The following is a 19775-nucleotide window of genomic DNA, read 5'->3' on the forward strand; positions in this document are numbered from 1 at the left end:
CGTAGCCAAGCTACATATGGTATTTAGAAATATCTAATGTAAAGCTTATCGTATACGTACGTACAGTGTAATTTAGTTTTTAACTGGTTTGATAATTCTAAACTTAGAAATACTGTATAGAAAGAATTTTTTATTATTATTTTAGCTAAGTTATGGATAAAGCTATTATTTTACAAAAAAAAATATGTGCAGTATGAAAATACCAATATAAACTTGTAAGGTTTGCGCTTTAAATAAACTGTTATATAAAAACTCTAAAACAATTGTTTTGTTGTTTAACTTTTTAAAAATAAAAATTTTTACTTTATACATTTGTACCAAAAGTATTATAATTTTTTTAATTATACAATAAATTTTAAAGTAACAAAAAAAAGTAATTAAATAAAAATTGATTTAGTATATAAATTGTTTTATCTAGTAATTTTTAATTCTAATTGCTGTATTAAGTGTTTTTTTAGCAGATACCTAAACAATTATAACTATTTTTTAATGCTTTATTTTAAACCTAATGATAAAATTTACAAGTAACTTTTCATACTTGTCTATACAAAAGTAGTTTTTAAAGTTAAGTTGTTTATTAAAACGGGTAATGACCACCTTTATGTTTTTTCAGCTTAATTTCTCAAGTGGCAGAGTTAAGTATGAAAGTTTACTTTTTCAATGAAATAATAGTTTGAAAGTTTATAAAACATGATAAATAATACTTTGTATAGTTTTAAAAAGGATAAAAGAAACTTAAATTACACAACCTTTTTAAATTTTTAAAGTTAAGTTTTATAAAAAAAAACTAAATAGCAGTTAAAACTTGATCTACATGAAGTTTTACATCAAAGTGAAAAATATGCCGTTCATATATCGCGAAACAGCTTTTATAAGCTTTTGTTTGTCTGATAGATAGACGAAAACAAGAAAGCCCTGAATGTAATACTAAAGCTGTATTGTTGTTAATTTAAGTATATTTTTACTTATATACCAATTATTTGAATTTTTAAATGTTTTTTTATTTTACTTTTTTATACTTTTTTAGATTTAAATTTATTCAACATTAAGCTCTTTAGAAATAGTAAACATAAACTGTAAATTTTATTTAATAATAAAACTGAAAGGAAAACATTGAAAAGTTTATTACATGTTAAATTACTATAAGAATATTTTAGACTAAAAGGTTTGTTTAAAAGTTTTTATAAGAAGCTTTAATAGATTTTTGGATTTATTACAACTGTAAAAGACTAAAACTTTTGATCGCTGCCTTAGGGCTCTTCTTACTTTATTTATTTTTGACGCATCAAAACCCCGCTGAAAATTTCGCAGTGTGCCAACAATTTTTTTATTTCCTGAATATGTAATACAAAAGTAAAAATTCTTCTTTTTTCTACACAAATATTCATACAAAGATATAAAATTTAAGTTTAAGTTACCCTGAAGTGTTAAAGACTCCATGCTGTATGCTGCAAACATTTGACATTTGATAAAAACATTTTTGAAGTTAAAACCGAACAAAACTGCTTACTGCTAAAAATGTTTTTGACCATTTAAAGTAAAAAGGTGTTATTTTTCGGTACTTTAAACTTTAAGTAGACGTAAGCACAAAAAGCAAGCGACTGTTCAGCAACGCCCAGCAATATTTGCGGACGTCGTTTCAACTTGTTTGCGCGCAGAACTTGGTTTCTCTCTGCTCCTCCTCCTAACAAACGAGAAAAGCGGACAATCTTTTTTTCTTTGGCTCGCCCAACGAGAACCTGCTCATGTTAGGACTACATTGCACTTAACTGCTGAATGAATGTGTTGCGCTGTCTACGTTATGATTTGCCTTTTGCTGGCATCGGGTGTTTTTTTAAACCAGCGGTATTTTGTGATTTTAAAGCCGGCAAAATATATATTTTTGAGTTTTTGTTAAATTTTCATAAAACGTATTTATTTTTTGCACTCTTTAGGCTTATTATAGTTTATTTGAATTAAAGACTAACTTCTGTCTTTAGTATTTATTCAATCATGGAGACAGGAAGGGTCTTGGCCATCCTGGTTCTATCAGTCGCTTTTGTAGCTATTTCAGATGCTAAAGTTAGTTTAATTTATTAAAACATGATTTAAATAAACTATTTTTTATTTAGACTAGCTGTTTACTAAATAGTAGTAATTTAAAAACATTAATTACTGTAACAATAAATTTGTTTTTTTATACTATTTAGTTATATTATTCAGTTTTATTATGGAAGCTTTTGACGAGTTTTTAAAAAATAAAGTTTTATTATCATAATAGTTTTCATATTTGAAAGTAAATCATAATTTAGTACAACTACGTATAATAAAAGTAACGAGTGATTAATTTATGTTGTTTTTACTTTTGTTTGTACTTAAACTATTTCCATTTTTATATCGTGTTTTTAATTCTGAAAAGAGTTAATCTGTTGCTAAATACAACTTTTATTAAAAAAAAACTTTTTTAGAGCTATAGAGCTTCGCGAGGAGGATGCAATAGAAATGTGTTCTACTGCAATGCTACTAAAGGAGAAAGGGTATGATTTAATACTTATTTTATATTGTTTGTTAAAATAAATTAAAACTTACTTACGTTTCTAAAAATATACACTTAAAAAGTTAGTAGAATTAAAATAAAAAATCAAGCGCAAATAAACAAAATAAATACCAACCTTAATTTTATAGGGAGAACGAGGATTCCCAGGAATAAGCGGAAACGATGGTTTACCAGGATACCAAGGTCTTGAAGGACCGGCTGGACCCAGAGGATTTCAGGGTGAGCCCGGAATTAATGGAGCTCGTGGAGCTAAAGGAGCAAGAGTAAGTTTAATCAATCTTTTATTTTGTTCTTTGTTTTTGTTGTTGTCGTTTTTGTTTTGCAAATTAATAACTCAATTTTAGGGACCACAAGGCTACGCTGGAAATCCAGGAATTCCAGGTCTTCCAGTAAGTATACATTTGATAATATTTTTCATTTAAAAATATTTTTAATGATAATTTTTATATTTTAAGGGAAACCCTGGGTACCCTGGACCTGAAGGACCTCAAGGTGTACCTGGTTGCAATGGTTCAAAGGTTTGTTTTGTTTAGAATTTTTAACGGAGCTATAGCAAAAATAAATTTTATCATAAATCATAAAACACATGTAATCTGACTAATAAAAAAACGTTTGTTTTTGCTCAACAGCATAGTCAAGCGGATAGCTTTAAAAGATAAGTACTTTTTCTCAAACTGGTTATTTATGATTTAAAGTAATTGTTAAACTACACTAGGAACATTTATGAATATTATTCTTTTAAAAGTTATTTGCTTTTAATAACTGTACTATATTTACTTACTAATTAAGGTGTTTGATATAATATAACTTGTTTAGGGAGAACCAGGACCATTAGGACCTTCTGGAATGCAAGGAAAATCGGGAATGCCTGGAAAAGATGGTGAGAAAGGTCAGAAAGGAGAAAGAGGTGAGATTGTCAACATAGTAGCAGGAACAAAAGGTGAATCTGGAGAAGCCGGAGCTGCTGGAGCAAGGGTTAGTAGTTTTAGAAACATTGTCGAGATTTTATAACAAACAGCTTTTATGCTTAAAACACTTCAGGGACTACAAGGCTTACAAGGAAGAACTGGACCAAGGGGACCAGCTGGTAATCCAGGACCACCAGGACCTCCTGGTCTGCCAGGAAGAGATGGCCCAAAAGTAAAACAAAGCTTTTTATTAAAAAAGCTGAGTATAACCATTTATTTATTTAAACTTTACAGGGTACTATGGGTACTGGTAAACAAGGAGTCAAAGGAGAAAAGGTTTACTATTAAACTTATAAAATATCTTATTTAACAAAAATTTTTAATTTTACAAGTCTTTATTAGAATTTATTTAAACATAAACTTATAAGTTTCTTATTTCAAATATTTTTCAGACTAATGGTGCAACTGTTTTTGACTAACAATGAAGTAAACAGTTCGTTTCAAAGTTTATTTTTTTTACTAAGTCCTTCAAAGTCTTAAAAATGGATTTACTTCGAAAAAAAAATGAAACGTTCTGTTTACTACTGAGTATATGATTTAAGACAGTTAAATAGTTGTTGCAAAAGTCAAAACAAAAGGTATCATTCAAGCAGTTCTTATCTCAGACTCAATAGAAACCTGTCTACATTTGTTAAAGTAAATTTCAACGTTTTTAAAGAAAAGGGTCAAAAACACACTCAGTTATGCTTGCAGAATTAAACGCTTCTAGCACGTTGCTTTGTTGTGGTAAGATGTTTAGTATGAGTTCAAATTGAGCTATTTCGTTCTTTAGCTTGCTTGATAGTTTTATAAACTATTTTTAATCGCTTAAAATGCAAGCTAAGTTTTTTTAGCTATAGGATTTAAAGTTTTACATTTTTTTCTATATAAAAAACTATACGTATAAAACTATTCTGTTTTATAAACACAAAGAAAAGTTTGATGATAAGTTTGTTACAGCAAACTTTTAATTGAAATAAAGCCGAAAGTTATCTAACAGTTTACAGGAAAGATTTTTGTCAACTTTAGTTTAAGTACCTTAATTCAAAAAAGTTTCAGTAAAAATTGATTTTTATAGCTTGCTTCATTCGGAAATTCAGTGCTTTACTTAGAATATAGCTTTAAAACATTTTAAAGCTTATTTAATTTATTTAGTCAATGTAGCATTTTTTACCAATATCTTAGTTTCTAAGTACAATTTAGAATTCTAAGAAAGAAAATATGTCCTTATTTAATTTCTTATCGTTGCGTTAAATTTATAAATTTGTGCTTGTGTGATTGTAAATGGTTTGTCTGATTATGTTCTACCTGAAACCGACTGGTAATTCTTGTTGTTTGGTCATTTATCTTTTATTTTTACTTTAATTTGTTATATATTATACTCTTAGAATTAATTATTTTTAAGAAATAAAAACTGTTTTTACTATCAAAGCCTAGCATGAATAAAAGTTATACTTTTGTCTAAATTGGCATTTTGAAACTTAACAAAGGGCGAGCCAGGACCTCCGGGAGATTATAGCGGGCCAGATGGAAACCTTGGTTCTCATACAGGAGTTGAATCAGACTCCGTACCAATACTAGTTTGTTTTAACGTTTGTTGTTAGTGAGCATTAATACCTTTAGTTGCATGTTAATTTACTTACGTAGTGTCTTAAATAAATGCTTAACATAGATAAATTGCATCAGTTTTCTATATTATTTGAATAAGAACTTTGCTTTTTGTAGCTAGAGGATTAAAATACTTAACTATAAGCAAAATATCATTACTAAAGATAACATAAAACTTTGCATTAAAATTTTTTAATTACTTTTAATAAATTAACGACTACTTTAAATTATAACAATAGAAAATGATACAAAAAACTATTAACAAACTGTAAAATAAATCATATAACAAACTTAAGATGTAAGCTAAAACTTATAAAAATTTAGACTTACACCGACTTTAATACTAGTCAAGTTATTTTTTATAGTATTTGCTGTTGTCACATATACTTTCTAAATACAAAACTGAACCTGCTACCCGTAAAATACTGTTTACATCTACAACTCTAACTACATACTAATTTATTTTTGTATGTTTTATATCTAATTATTATTTATAAACTATAGTATTTAATTTTTTAGATTCTTAAGATTTTATGATCCTTGAACAAGCTACTAATTTTAGATTTAGAGTTGTATTTAAACATTGAAAGAAATAATTTTTGATAAATTTAATATTTCGATATGTTTTTTTTATTCTATTAAAATTTCAATAGTTTTTATGAGACAATAAAAATTGCTTTTTGCAACTATAAAATTAGTTTTTTTACGTAATACGTTGGTCTTGTTACAGTAAAAGCTAGAAAAATATTATAAATAAGTAATTTAAAAAATTTTTGGTTATAAATTCTTTTAAAGTTTATCTAAAACATTTAAAAAAAGCAAAGTTCTTTTCAAGTATAAGAGTTTATGCTTAGTTTTTAATTCAGCTTTAGCGTAGGTATTGCTTTTGCTTGTTGACTTTCTCTAAAATTTTTAAATATTTGTATTAGTTTATTTTCTTCAATTTAGTTTTGAGTGTTTTTTTGGCATTTAAAAAATTGATATTAAAATGGTTATGTAAACCTGGATCTTTAAGTTTTAAAAGTTTTGAACTGAGAAGTAGATGTAAAACAAGTAATAAATTTATATTTTATAAATTTCTGAATCTTTTGAAGTTTTCTTAATGAGCATTTTCTATAATAAGATGTTAAAAGAACAAAAGAGTAGCGAAATTGGAAAAGCAAAAAAAGAGTTTAAGTACTCTAACAGTTTTTAAAATAGGGTTTTGCTTTAAAAATTTTGTTTATTTGATGTATAGTATGATGGTTAACATCAAAATACTTTAGTGAGAAAGAAAACTTAAATGCAAGAAAAACAGTTAAACAATCAAAAATTGTCTTATTACCCATGGCCACAGGCCATTGCTGAAAGGAACTGCTTGGATGCTACTTTACTAGGAAGCATCTTTAAAATGTTTATTTTTGAACAAATATTTAGGGCGAACCAGGATCAAAAGGTGACGCAGGTGAATTAGCAACACATGATAGTCCCCCTGGTATTACATCGGAAATCGTAAGTTTAGACTGCTATGTCATCTCAAAAGTAATCACAAAGAATAAATGCATCAACAATCGCAACTTGAGTAAACATTTCGAGCTTTTCGAAGCTATACAACATTAAAAACGTTTTGAAACATTTACATATAAAAAGTAGTTTAGTAGGTAAAGAATGTGCAAATAACTAACTAATAAGCTGTTTACTTTTTTACTAACACCGTAGTAAATCAGGAACTAAAAAAATAAAAACTTTTCTTTTTAAAAAGAATATTTAAATACTGTAGAACAGAAAGTTTAAAAAAATATTAAAACTTATTCTTTGATATAAATAAACAAAAACACTCCAAAATAATAAAATTAACTATACTCATAGGGTTCCAAAGGAGAAAAAGGAATAGCGGTAAGTTTATTTTTTAATTGTAGTATTAACATTACAAAAAACTTTGGCTATTTATAGGGAGCAAGAGGTCCCAGAGGAGAAAAGGGAGATCGTGGAATGGATGGATTGAACGTGAGTTTAATAAACTTCAATCAGTTCTTTCAAAACAAATATTTTTAACTAACATATGCTAACAGGGAATGTCTGGATTAGAAGGAATGAAAGGAGAAAAAGGAGAAATAGGTCTCCCTGGACCAGTTGTAAGTATAACTTTAATATATTCATTTTTTACTGCAGTAGTTTAACAAAATTCTTTTTAAGGGAACAAAACCAGGAAAGCCAGGAATCCCAGGTAAAGATGGAATGGATGTAAGTGTTATAAAATTTACTTTGTTTAACTTGGTATATAAAATAAGACAAAAACTTATACCTAAAGGGTCAAAAAGGAGAAAGTGGTCTTCCAGGTCTTTCCGGTCAAGATGGGCCTAAAGGAAACAAAGGAGATAGAGGAACTTTAGGACTACCTGGGCCTATGGGAGAATCGGTAAACTTTATTTTATTTCAAACTTTTCGTAGCATAAAATATAAAAAATGTATTTAGAAAACATGTACTAATATCACAGGGCCAAATGGGAATGCCGGGTCCTGTAGGAAACGTTGGTCAACCAGGAAGTCCAGGAAAAACTGGTAAACCAGGAGCAGCTGGTAGACCAGGTAACGATGGTTCAAAAGGTGCAACTGGCAAACCCGGACTGCCTGGACTTCAGGGTCCACCAGGTCTTCCTGGACGTGGACTTCCTGGTGCACCAGGAGAACCTGGAAACCCAGGTAAAGATGGTAGGCCAGGACGTGATGGCAACCCTGGAAACCCCGGACCGAAAGGAGATCAAGGAGACAAAGGAGAAAAAGTTGTTGGACCTCCTGGTCAACCAGGAAAGCAAGGTCTAACTGGTGCTTCAGGGCTACCTGGTCAACCAGGCCAAAAGGGAGAACCTGGAAAAGATGCAAGAATCGACGATATTAAAGGAATGTTAGAAAAGGGTCCTCAAGGTAGCCCTGGTGCTTCTGGTAGTCCTGGATCTCCTGGTGATAATGGAAAACCAGGTTTTTATTTATTTATTTTTTTCTTAACGCAGCTAACAAAAAAAAATTGTTTTATATGATATATTTCTAAAATAAAAGGTCAAAACTATAGTTTTAGGATGGTTTTGTTAGAATATAGGATAGAAAGCATTAAAAAAAATTTGTAGTAAATAAAATTCAAGGAAAAGAAAATTTAAAATATTTTTTTATAATTTTTTAATTTTTTGCAAAGTTTACAAGATGAAAAATCACGGTAATATACAAAGAAAAAAACTGCTAGACATCTATGTACAGTTTTTTTAATAGTCTAAAGCCTTAATTAAAAAACTTTTATTCGTCTAAATTTGTTAAAAATAAAACTAAAAGTGTACATTTTTATTTGTCTAGGGTAAAATCTATTTTTTTAGAAGTTAAGTTTAACAACAATTAAATAGTTTTTGTTGTAAATTTATTTGAAAGCTTAAATACATTTATTTTACAAAAAAAACGACACGAAAAATAAGTTCACTAAGTTTCATATAAGATAAAAAAAAAGAGCCAAAAAGTTCTATCAAAAGAGTTGTAAACTTTCATTTGATTTACTTTTATTTTTAATAAATGTTATTACATGGTGAAGTAAAAAGGCCAATTTACTAAAAATAAACATTTTATGCGTAACAATAGTTGTATTTAAAACAATGTTAGTTTATTACAAACTTTAACCTTACAATTAAACGAATAAGTTGATCAAGAATTCTAGTTTTACGAGACGCAATTGGCTAAAAAAAGAATAGTATTTCAATATTTGTACCTAAAAGTTTTATAACGATTTTCAAAAATTTAAATGCAACCAAATACTAAAAACTCAAAATCATCTAACTTTGTTAAGTTTTGTCCATGTACTAAGAAAATCAAATACTAACTGTAGGTAATGTGACGTAAGACTATTTTAAATTTTTCATAAAAAAAAAAAGATTTTACTAAACAAAAAAGTTTGTTTTAAAAATAGAACAATTTAAAACAATAAATAAATGTAAAATGCATAACTTTTTTACTAAAGTTTATTCAGTATGTATAAAACAACATGTTTTTAGGTACCAAGAAATGTAAAATAGTAAAACGTTTCCAATGAACATAAAATTATAATTTTAAAGCAGAATAATAGAAATCGATAAATATATAAACTACAAATAATTTATATTAAAACTTGTCAAATAAGTAAAAGACTATAATTATTAAAGTACCAAAAATTTAAAAATATAGGATCAAGAGGTCGTCGTGGACAAAAAGGTGACGAGTGTCAGGAATGTCCAGCTGGAGCTAAAGGTGAACCAGGACAGCCAGGTTTACCTGGTATGACTGGTTTCCCTGGTGACGTAGGACCTTCAGGTGCTAAAGGAGAAAGAGGTCGTAAAGGTTTCGCAGGATTCCAAGGAGAACCAGGAGATATTGTAAGATAATTTTTTTATTAAAATATGCAAACTACCTTTAGATATTTTAACAAAAAAAATGTTTAAAGGGCTTTCCTGGCGATGTAGGACCTGAAGGACAAGAAGGACCAAAGGGAGAAAAAGGAGAACTTCAAGTTATAGAAATAAAAGGAGAAAAAGGTTAGAATTCTCGAAATACAATGCAAGTTTCTAGCTAGATATTAGAAATTGTTAGATGATTGTTTCATTGATCTACAAATACACCTTAACTATACTCACTAGCAATTCAAAGCTTCAGAATTTAAGTAAAGTGAAATAAAATATAAAATAAAATAAAATTATTATAATAAGCAACTTACTTTTTAGGAATGCAGGGACCACAAGGCCTACCAGGAAATTCTGGTAAAGACGGTCAGCCAGGAAGGTAAGTAAAGTAAAGAAAGTAAATTTTTTTTTTTTTGCAGGATATTACCATAGTTAAACATTTATGCTAAATATATAAGTTCATATGTATAAAAATTTTGTGTTAATTCAGCTTAATTCTTGATAATTAAATAAAAGAATATACTTTAATGAATAACAAAATAAGTCTTTCCTATAAAGTAAATATTTAAAAGGGACGGAAGAGATGGAGACAAAGGAGAAATTGGTAGCCCAGGTAATGAAGGTAATGCTGGACGTCCAGGAAAGGACGGGCAAATTGGAGCCCCAGGAAGACCAGGAACTCCCGGATCTGATGGTAAAGACTTGAAAGGACCACCTGGAATAGCAGGATTCCCAGGTCCAGCAGGTGAAAAGGGAGAAGATGGAATACCTGGTATTAACGGGCAAAAAGGAGAATCTGCCAAAATGGAAGACGTTCAAGGAGAAAAGGGAGATAAAGGTATGCGTGGAGCCGATGGATACCCTGGTCCCCGTGGAAAGGATGGCAAAAAAGGAGAAAGAGGCATGCCTGGATTCGAAGGCTTGGAAGGTCCAAAGGGAGCTCGCGGTTCACCTGGTTTGCCTGGACAAGGCACAAGGGGTCGTCCTGGGCCTAAAGGAGAAAGAGGTTTTGATGGAAAAGATGGTAGTCCAGGTCTGGAAGGTCCCACTGGATCTCCTGGTTTAGATGGCCTTGATGGAGAACGTGGCGAGCCCGTTAGTTTATAAAACTATTGAAAGTATATTTTGAATAAAACAAATAATAACATTATATAAGACATAAGTTCAATAAAGCTACATCAAAAGTACTACGCAATTAGTTATTTTTTTTTAAATTTACAAAAAATTAAGTAAGGAGTACTCTAATTAGCTTGTTATTTTTATGTTACTAGTACGAAAATATTTAAAAGGGTAAAGACGGTGTTGGAACTCCGGGACCAAGAGGTGAACAAGGGCCTCAAGGAAAACCAGGCCAACAAGGATTAGATGGACAACCAGGAATGCCTGGTAGACCTGGAATTGATGGACAACCCGGACAACAAGGTCCAGTTGGGCGGGATGGACCTAGAGGAGCTCCTGGAATGCCTGGTTTTGACGGACAAAAAGGAGAAAGAGGTGAATCAACTCCAGGTCTTCCTGGTTTAACTGGTCCTCAAGGAGAACAAGGACAAAAAGGTTACTTAGTGCTAAACATTTTTCTAATTAATGGTTTAAGAAACTGTAGTTAGAAGCTAACCATAAAAGTTGCTTCAGACTTTTTATTAGTTTAATTTTTTTATTATTATTTATAAAAATAATGTATTTATATAGTGCTTAATTATAAAACAGTTTAGTAACGCTTCAATATCTATTGACGGAATTTTTAAAACGTATTATATAAAAATTTGAGACAACAATTCATTTTGCAGTATATTTTATTTTTGTTAACTAAAAATTTTTCAATCTACCCTTTTCAATAGTTTTTGTAGATAACTAAATAGATTTTTCTAAAATAGTAAAATTAATAAAATTGTAAGATTATGCGTCATAATAGGTAAATAAAATTATATGTACTAGCATATATGTTTTGATTTATAAAGCATATATGTATGTAATATTATATGTAATATTTATAGCATTATAAAGTATATTTTATTTACCTATTATGACGCATAATCTTACAATTTTATTAATTTTACTATTTTAGAAAAATATATTTAGTTATCTACAAAAACTATTGAAAAGGGTAGATTGAAAAACTTTTAGTTAACAAAAATAAAATATACTGCAAAATGAATTGTTGTCTCAAATTTTTATATAAAGCTAGTACCGAAAAGAAATTATTTAAAACGTATTAATACTATTTTTGATATATAGAAAAATATAAAAAGTAAAAGTATCATAGGAAATAATTAAATAATTTTAAAACTTTAGGTGACCAAGGTGTTCAAGGACATAGAGGTGAACCCGGTCTTCCTGGAAAAGACTCAAAAGGCTCAATGGGAGAACGAGGTGACGATGGTTTGGATGGGGTACCTGGTCCTCCAGGACTTCGTGGAGAAACTGGTTTACCAGGAAAAGATGGTGCAGATGGCCCGCAGGGACCAAGAGGTATGGCAGGAGAGCCTGGTCAAGATGGTCCAGAAGGAAAACGAGGACAAAAAGGTAAATTTACAGAACAAAGTACTGAGTAGAATTTTGTTCGTTTAGAATTAGAGTATATAAAGTATGAGTTAACTTGATATAATAAGGCTTAAAACAGAATCGAAATACGTCGACATACTTTTAATAAGTGATAAGATTGAATAATACTAAAGCTAAACAAACAGTATAGCTTGTTAGAAGTTTAACTTATAAAAAGCTTTACTTGATTCAAGTTTAAAACATTAAGCAAAATTATTTCGAGTTTGATTACTTAAACGAATGTTGTTTTAAAACCTTTTTCACTCTAGTTACTCTAAACAACTTTGGACATGTAATAATACAGGATGGGCCACAATTTCTTTGACTTATTTAAAACAGTTTGTTATCAAAATATTTAAATAAATATTTATAGCTTTTGAAAATTTTAAGTAAGGAAACTAGGAATAAATTTAGGAAATTTACTTTCTATTCTATAAGATATCCCTAGTTTTCGATTTGGAGTTTATTAAATATTTTAATTTAACTACCAAAGCATGCACTGTTTTTAGATATATTTTATTCTGTTTTCTCAGTCTCTTCGAAGCATCAAAACTAAAGTAAATAACAGAAGATACCTTTGCTTTCAACATAACCATATCTAAACGTTTATTGAATTCAAAACAAGTGCTATCAGAGAACGCATCTCTCTACTTAAAAATATTAGAATATGACGTTAGATGTGGTTTTTCACTTTAAGTACAGTCTTCTGATCTATCAAATTCATTATATTTCTTCATAATATTATAAATTGTGTATTTGGATACCTTAAAAAGCTTAACAATTTCTGGTTCTTCCCGTTAAGTGGTGCTAATCTACTGCCTCTCTTTTACTAATTTGAAAGGTTTAATTCAATCTTATTATGAAAAAAAGGTTACTCCAATGCTCCTTTAATTTGAAGTAGAAAAAAATATTGTAGAAAAAAATTCTAAAGAGTGTTAGGACTTTTTGTGTTCTCTGTAAATAAAGTTTTAGTTAAAAATACATGACGATGGTCATGTTTTGCATTTTATAATCTCTATTAGTTTTTCGGTTTTTTCATTAAGTTTAATTATCATGAAGTAGTAGAAAGATACATGTCTTTTTTTATTTAATTTATTTTAAATTTAAAAAAAAATTGTTAGTTTACATTCAGTTTAAACACTTTTCAAAACCAACTTAGCAAGACTTTTCTGTTTCGGATCGCCTTTTTAAATAAGTTAAGTTAACGCTATAGTTTTAAAAATATTTTTTTGACAAAATTGTATCAATCATTTCTTCCTGACACTTAACAGGAGAGCATGGCATGCGTGGAGACCCTGGCTTACCAGGAATGGATGGTCTTCAGGGAGAACAAGGTGTACAGGGAGAAATGGGAGATGAAGGAGCACCTGGTATTCAAGGTATTAAGGGAGACAAAGGTGAACCAATTATTGGACCTGCTCCTATTATAACCCAAAAAGGTTAATTTCATTACAGTTTACTTTCATCATGTTATAACTATGAAATACTCTTTAACTATCTTGTACTTTTGTTTAAAATAGTTATTAGACAAGTTGAAACAAACTAATCAGTTTTACTAAAGTTATTAAAACAGATAGTTTAACTTTGTGTATATGTAAAGTTAAATTACAAGTAAAAATTTTTAAAATTAGTACTAAAAAATTTTAAGGTGAACGTAGTAAATAATAACTTATAAGACTTATAATAACTCCTTTAAGAATTCATTTATAAAACGAAACACACAAATAAATCCAACTAAAACTCCAATTGCTTTATTGTTAATACTTATAACATACATAGGTTCTCCAGGAGCAAAAGGTGACATCGGTTTCCCAGGAGCACCAGGAAAGACTGGTGAGCCTGGCTACCAAGGTGAACAAGGACCTAGAGGAGAACCTGGTCCTGCTGGACTGGATGGCTTGAACGGACGAGATGGAGATATAGGTCCTCAAGGTCTGCCAGGAAAGAAAGGTGATATTGGTCTTCCAGGTAGGGCTGGTCCTAAAGGACAAAGAGGTATAGATGGTCAGCCAGGAGAAAGGGGTCTTCCCGGAATGAAAGGAGAAACAGGTCGCCAAGGAGATAACAGCTTCATTCGTGGAATGGATGGTGAAAAGGGAGAACCAGTAAGCTCAATTTTTAAGATTTACTCATGAGAGAAAAAAAAATATTTTGCCGTCTGAAAAATTTATAAATACTATAAATAGTTTTTATTACCTTCTTTTTATAAATTTTTTATAATTTTTATAATTTTTTTCAGGATTTGTTAAAATCATTTTGAAGGACATTTAAAAAGGTGCTTAAAAATTTTAATGAAGCAATATTTTTGCTTAAGTTATCCAAAATAAAAACAATCATTAATAGGGTTTTGATGGCATGGACGGTAAAGATGGAAATGATGGACTTCCTGGTCAAGAAGGCATGCCAGGTAGGGATGGTTTAGATGGTCCACCAGGACAAAAAGGGGAAAGAGGTCAACCAGGACCTGATGGTCGTAGAGGAACACAAGGACCTCCAGGACCAACTGGACCTCAGGGTAATTCTGGACCAGCAGGACTTAAAGGGATGCCTGGTATGTATAACTTTTAAACTAAGCAGTGAAATGTTTTTTTCGATTACTCGAAATTTGTATAAACGTTGTTATAGAAAATTAATTAACAAACTTTAAACTAGGTTTGATGGGCAAAAACGGAATGGTTGGCCTTCCTGGTAAAAATGGTGCACCAGGTTTAGACGGTATGCCTGGAATGAAGGGAGAGAGAGGTTTGCCTGGTAAAGACATGGAAGGTCCAGCTGGAAGACCCGGACTTCCTGGAACTCGCGGAGAAAGAGGAGAGCGTGGTGAACCTGGACGCCGTGTAAGTATAAAATGATCATTTTTAAGCTATAAGAAAGTAATTTACAAAAAAATTTAATCAATTTTTTTTTTATAAATTTTTAGTATCGACCGTACAGGAAAAACCATACAGTATAAACTTTAAGTTTTGCTGTTAATGACTATTTAAACTAAATACTATTTCTGTTTATAACTTTTAAGCTCTATAAATTAATTAATTTTTAAGAACCACTAAATAATCAGGGAAGAACAGGACCAGTTGGAGAAAAGGGAGAACCTGGTTTAATGGGTCTTGATGGACTTCAAGGAAGACCTGGACAACCTGGACCAAGAGGAGAATCAACAAAAGGCCCTCAAGGTCTCCCAGGACCAGTAGGACCAATGGGTTTGCAAGGTAGGGCTGGTGAACCTGGTGAACGTGGTCCACCAGGACAAGATGGAGATCAAGGAATTAAAGGAGAACCTGGACAATCTGGTATTCCTGGACTTACAGGTATGGATGGCAAAAAAGGAAGTGTTGGACCAATGGTAAGTAGTAGTAATTTCTCTTTTTATATTATAACCACATAAATTTACTAAAATTTTTTTTTCAAAAGGGTGAAATGGGTCCAGAAGGTTCTCCCGGTGATCAAGGCGAACCTGGAGCACCTGGACTTCAAGGTCTTCAAGGACTCCCTGGAGCTGTTGGCCAAATGGGTAGTCCAGGTATTGATGGACTTCCAGGAATGAAAGGACCTAAAGGTATTTTTATAAATACCAAGCACTTTTATATTTCAAAAACAAAAATCTTATTTATACCATGATTTAGGTGAGCGTGGTAGACGCGGTAAGGATGCTGAAGTTGAAACAATCAAAGGTGAAAAAGGTATGCCTGGTCTCGATGGCTTACCAGGTCCTAAAGGTCCACAAGGCCCTATTGGTCCAATAGGAAATATGGGCCCAACTGGTACAAAAGGTGAAAATGGTCCTGCTGGAAGTGACGGTTTCCCAGGAATGCCTGGAAATGCAGGACAACCAGGACAACAAGGACGTAGAGGTCCACCTGGCCCAGCTGGCAGGTCAGGACTACCAGGTACTGATGGAGAACAAGGTCCCGCTGGACAATCAGCACTCTTCCATGGCTACTTTATAACCCGTCACAGTCAAACAACTGAAGTTCCAGAATGTCCGTTTGGAATGAGAACAATGTGGGATGGGTATTCATTCTTGTTTATGCAAGGAAATGAACTTCCTCATGGACAAGATCTTGGTTTGTTTTAATTTAAAGTTGTATCGTACTAGAAAGTTAGAATTCTAAAACATCTTATCACAAAAAGTAATATTTTTAAAACAGGCACTGCTGGTTCTTGCCTTAGAAGGTTTAGCCCGATGCCTTTCATGTATTGCAACACTGATAACAATTGCAGAGTCGCATCTAGAAATGACTACTCCTACTGGCTTACTACTCCAAAAGATATGCCAGAGTCAAAAGAAGCATTGAGTGGTATGTACTTCTATAAGTTGAATTTTTTCGAACGTTTAAAACTTTAAACAAAAAAAAACTAACTTTTTAATCCTGATAGTTTCTTCTATTTTTTTTAATCAATTTGATATAAAAGTAGTAATAAATTAATTTTAACAATTAAATTTTTTAACTAAAAATAACTTTAGGCACTGAAATTGAGCCTTACATAAGTAGATGCAAAGTGTGTGAAGCTCCTTCAGTAGCTATTGCAGTTCACAGTCAAGCTGAAACTATTCCAGACTGTCCACAAGGCTGGACAAGCTTGTGGATCGGATACTCTTTTGTAATGGTGGGTTAAAAGTTTTTGAGAGTTTTATTTTACATAGATTACTTTTAGGTCTTCTATCTGTATAACAAATACGTTTTTACTAATAAAAAACAAGATAAAAAGTAATCACATTTTGTTTATGTTTTTTTGAAATCATATTACTTTTCGTTTTAATCTTTAAAAACTTTAAAATTAATAAATTTTTTCTTTTTCTGTTTATAAACAAAAAAGTACTTGCTAAAATAGTAAGTATTTTACAAAACTTATGTGTATTTAAAACTTCTTAATTAAACTTATAACTTTTCAAATTAACAAAAATCATCAATATAAAGTTTTTCTCATGATATTTAAGATTCCAATGATAATATTTGCATTTATAAAATATAGCACACTGGAGCTGGAGCTGAAGGTAGCGGTCAAGACCTTCAGTCTCCTGGATCTTGTCTGGAAGACTTTAGAGCTGCCCCATTCCTTGAATGCCACGGTAGAGGTACTTGTAACAAATATGCTAACGGTTATAGCTACTGGTTAGCTACCATCATGGGAAGGGATCAATTTAGGTGAGTTTTATTTGGGACTTGCTTTTATTTAATTAAAATATTATATTTGATAATTAAATTTACATTTAATACTCTTTGTTTTTTCGTTAATAGTCATAAAAAACTGCTTTCTCATAAAATACAAAACAAAAAGTTCCAGTTTTAGATATATTTTAACTTCAGGTATCTAAACTTAACTACCCGTAGAATTAGTTGGTTAGCATCAAATATCATTTTCATAGCTTTAAACACCATATAAATTGTTTTAAAAATTTCTCAGCGATCCTGAATCTGAAACTCTGATGCGCGGAAACCTTCGTCAACGAGTCAGCAGATGTCAAGTTTGCATGCGAGATGACGACAACACGAGGAACTAACCTTTCATTACTTCGATGCAACGCAACAAGGCAGCATTTCGAAGATATCAAGAAGCGGGGAGCAAACTTCGATTTGGATTCACCCTGTCAAGAATAGAGGCCCTGTAAAAAATACTAGATGTTTTTTTTTCTTTTTATACATACTTTTTAAATTATTAAGTGTTTCTTAATACTTTTCAGATTGTGTTTGTTTTTTTTGTTGGTAAAATTTCAAACATCCAGCAAAATATTTTTTATTACCGACGCCTTTTTTTTTGTTTTCGTCTAAAGTCGCTCAGCTGTTAATTTCAAACTTTTGCCTCAAAAAACTCTGTAAACTAATAATCATTTTTCTGAGCATTAGTATAAACAAAATACAATTCTTTAAAGTTTTGTTTAAAGTTTTTAAATAACTTAAAAAATAATAGTAGTTTTGTTTAAATTTGATGAGTTAGTTTTAAATTTTAATAAATGCAAATTTTTATGTATTTTTCAAATTTGTTTGTTTTATATTATCATACGATGCAGCATCAATAAATGAGGTATTCAAAAATTTATGGTGTGCTTTAGTTTTGTTTTCATGATATATAATTACTTATGCTAAAAAAATTAATAAACTTCAAAGTTTTAAAGTCAAAAGATAAAAACAAGGATAAACAAAAGCCTATTAAACTACATATCAATTATGTAGATAAAAATCATATAAATAGTTATTGTTGCAAACATATGTAAAAAAATAAGTTCAAAATTCATTTTATACTAACAATGAAATTTAAATAAGTAATTGAAGGTTATTACAATTACAAGTAAGTTAAACTACTAGTTGTAAAACAAAAAATCAAAAAACTTATCATTAAAGGCCTTACAAGCTTTTCATAATAGTTTATTTCCTAAAATTCCAAGCTTTACAAAACGGCAAACATCTTACGTCAAAGAAAAAAAAACGAAACTAGGAATGTCAACCCCGCCCTCGAGAATAAAAATAAATAGTCGCTCAATCGCATCTTTTTGAAGGTGCAGGCTGCAACAAAATACCTCGGCAGTTTTTGTTATCGAACAGTTGAAAGTGTGCAGCAAATAGGGAGCGGCTAATGTAGACAGGATGTTTCAAATCCCGAGTGAAAGTTCGATATTCGAAAAATGCGTTTGTTTTATCGAGCGCGCGTGTAATCATGCAAATCTTAGACTGTCTTGTCTCCCTAGGCGAAACTTAATAGTATTACGTAATACTTTTCAGATAAAGACATGTAACAGATTAAATTATTTTTACTGTTGTAGTTGTTGTTTTTCTGTTATCAATCATTAATTACAATATAATATGAAACTTTTTTTTTCATTACATTGATTTACTTAAGATAATTATTTTTTTTAAAGTATTATTTACATATTGCTGTTGTAAATTTTTAGTTATCAATCATTAGTTAGAATATAATATGATTTTTTTTTCATTACACTGATTTACTCAAGATAATTTTTTTTTTAAGTATTATTTACATATTGCTGTTGTAAAAGTTTAGTTATCAATCATTAATTACAATATAACGTAAAACTTTTTTTTAAGACTTTTTTTTTTATAATTATGTTTAAAAAGATATTGTTTACATATAACTGTTTAAACTTGTTCTTAACATCAAAAAAAGTTTTTTTTTCAGAAAACTAATGAAAACTATTTGATAATATTTCTTATATTTTTATTTTAGTTAAAAGTTTTAATTATTTCAAGACCTTAAAATACTTGTAAATTTATACTTGTACTTTTTTCTTTAATGACTATGTTCAGAGTTAAGCATTAAAATAGGTATTCAGAAAAATCCTATACTGTTAAATTTAGAAAATAAAATTTACGGGTAAAACTTATAAATGATATTAAGAAAATTAAAACTTTTATTTAATATAAAAAGTAAATATAGCACGTTAAAGAATATATTTCATTACGTCAATCTGCTTATAAGTAGTTTAAAATACTGATAGTCTTAGTCAGGTGTATAACTTTTAAAATATTTTTGTTAGTAGTTTATGTAGTTTTTAAACTTAATTATACAAAACTGCAAAGGTGTTTTTAAAAAACTGTTTCATTGTTTTAAACAAGATACACTAAAAAAGGAAAAATTATGTAATAAAAATGTTTCTTTTGATAGTTTTTAAAAAAATTATAGAAAAAGATTGTTATACTTTTGCTTACGTTCAATCCAATGACAGTGAAATATTGTTATTTAGATAGAAATTGACTTTCTTTAAAAATTAGAAATATTAAATTTTGTTCATATATA

General features: G+C 30.0%; 1 protein-coding gene across 1 annotated transcript; it reads left to right on the forward strand.

Annotated features, from left to right (window-relative positions):
• Nucleotides 1–1932: 1932 nt before the first annotated feature.
• LOC145833477 (uncharacterized) lies at nt 1933–18051 on the forward strand. The gene is made up of 32 exons (XM_082940656.1): nt 1933–2061; nt 2448–2516; nt 2665–2799; nt 2881–2925; nt 2992–3054; nt 3353–3511; nt 3578–3676; nt 3739–3780; nt 6508–6582; nt 6940–6966; nt 7024–7077; nt 7143–7205; nt 7267–7314; nt 7382–7489; nt 7569–8049; nt 9271–9458; nt 9527–9617; nt 9804–9861; nt 10055–10577; nt 10772–11036; nt 11775–12005; nt 13295–13462; nt 13803–14128; nt 14367–14574; nt 14676–14860; nt 15082–15366; nt 15435–15579; nt 15647–16087; nt 16172–16321; nt 16489–16631; nt 16998–17170; nt 17430–18051. The coding sequence occupies exons 1-32, from the start codon at nt 1993–1995 to the stop codon at nt 17524–17526; spliced, it is 5214 nt and encodes a 1737-aa protein (XP_082796782.1). The 5' UTR covers nt 1933–1992; the 3' UTR covers nt 17527–18051.
• Nucleotides 18052–19775: the final 1724 nt, after the last annotated feature.

The sequence above is a fragment of the Thalia democratica genome, chromosome 1 (assembly GCF_965202585.1).
Source record: "Thalia democratica chromosome 1, ktThaDemo2.hap1.1, whole genome shotgun sequence".
NCBI lineage: Eukaryota > Metazoa > Chordata > Thaliacea > Salpida > Salpidae > Thalia > Thalia democratica.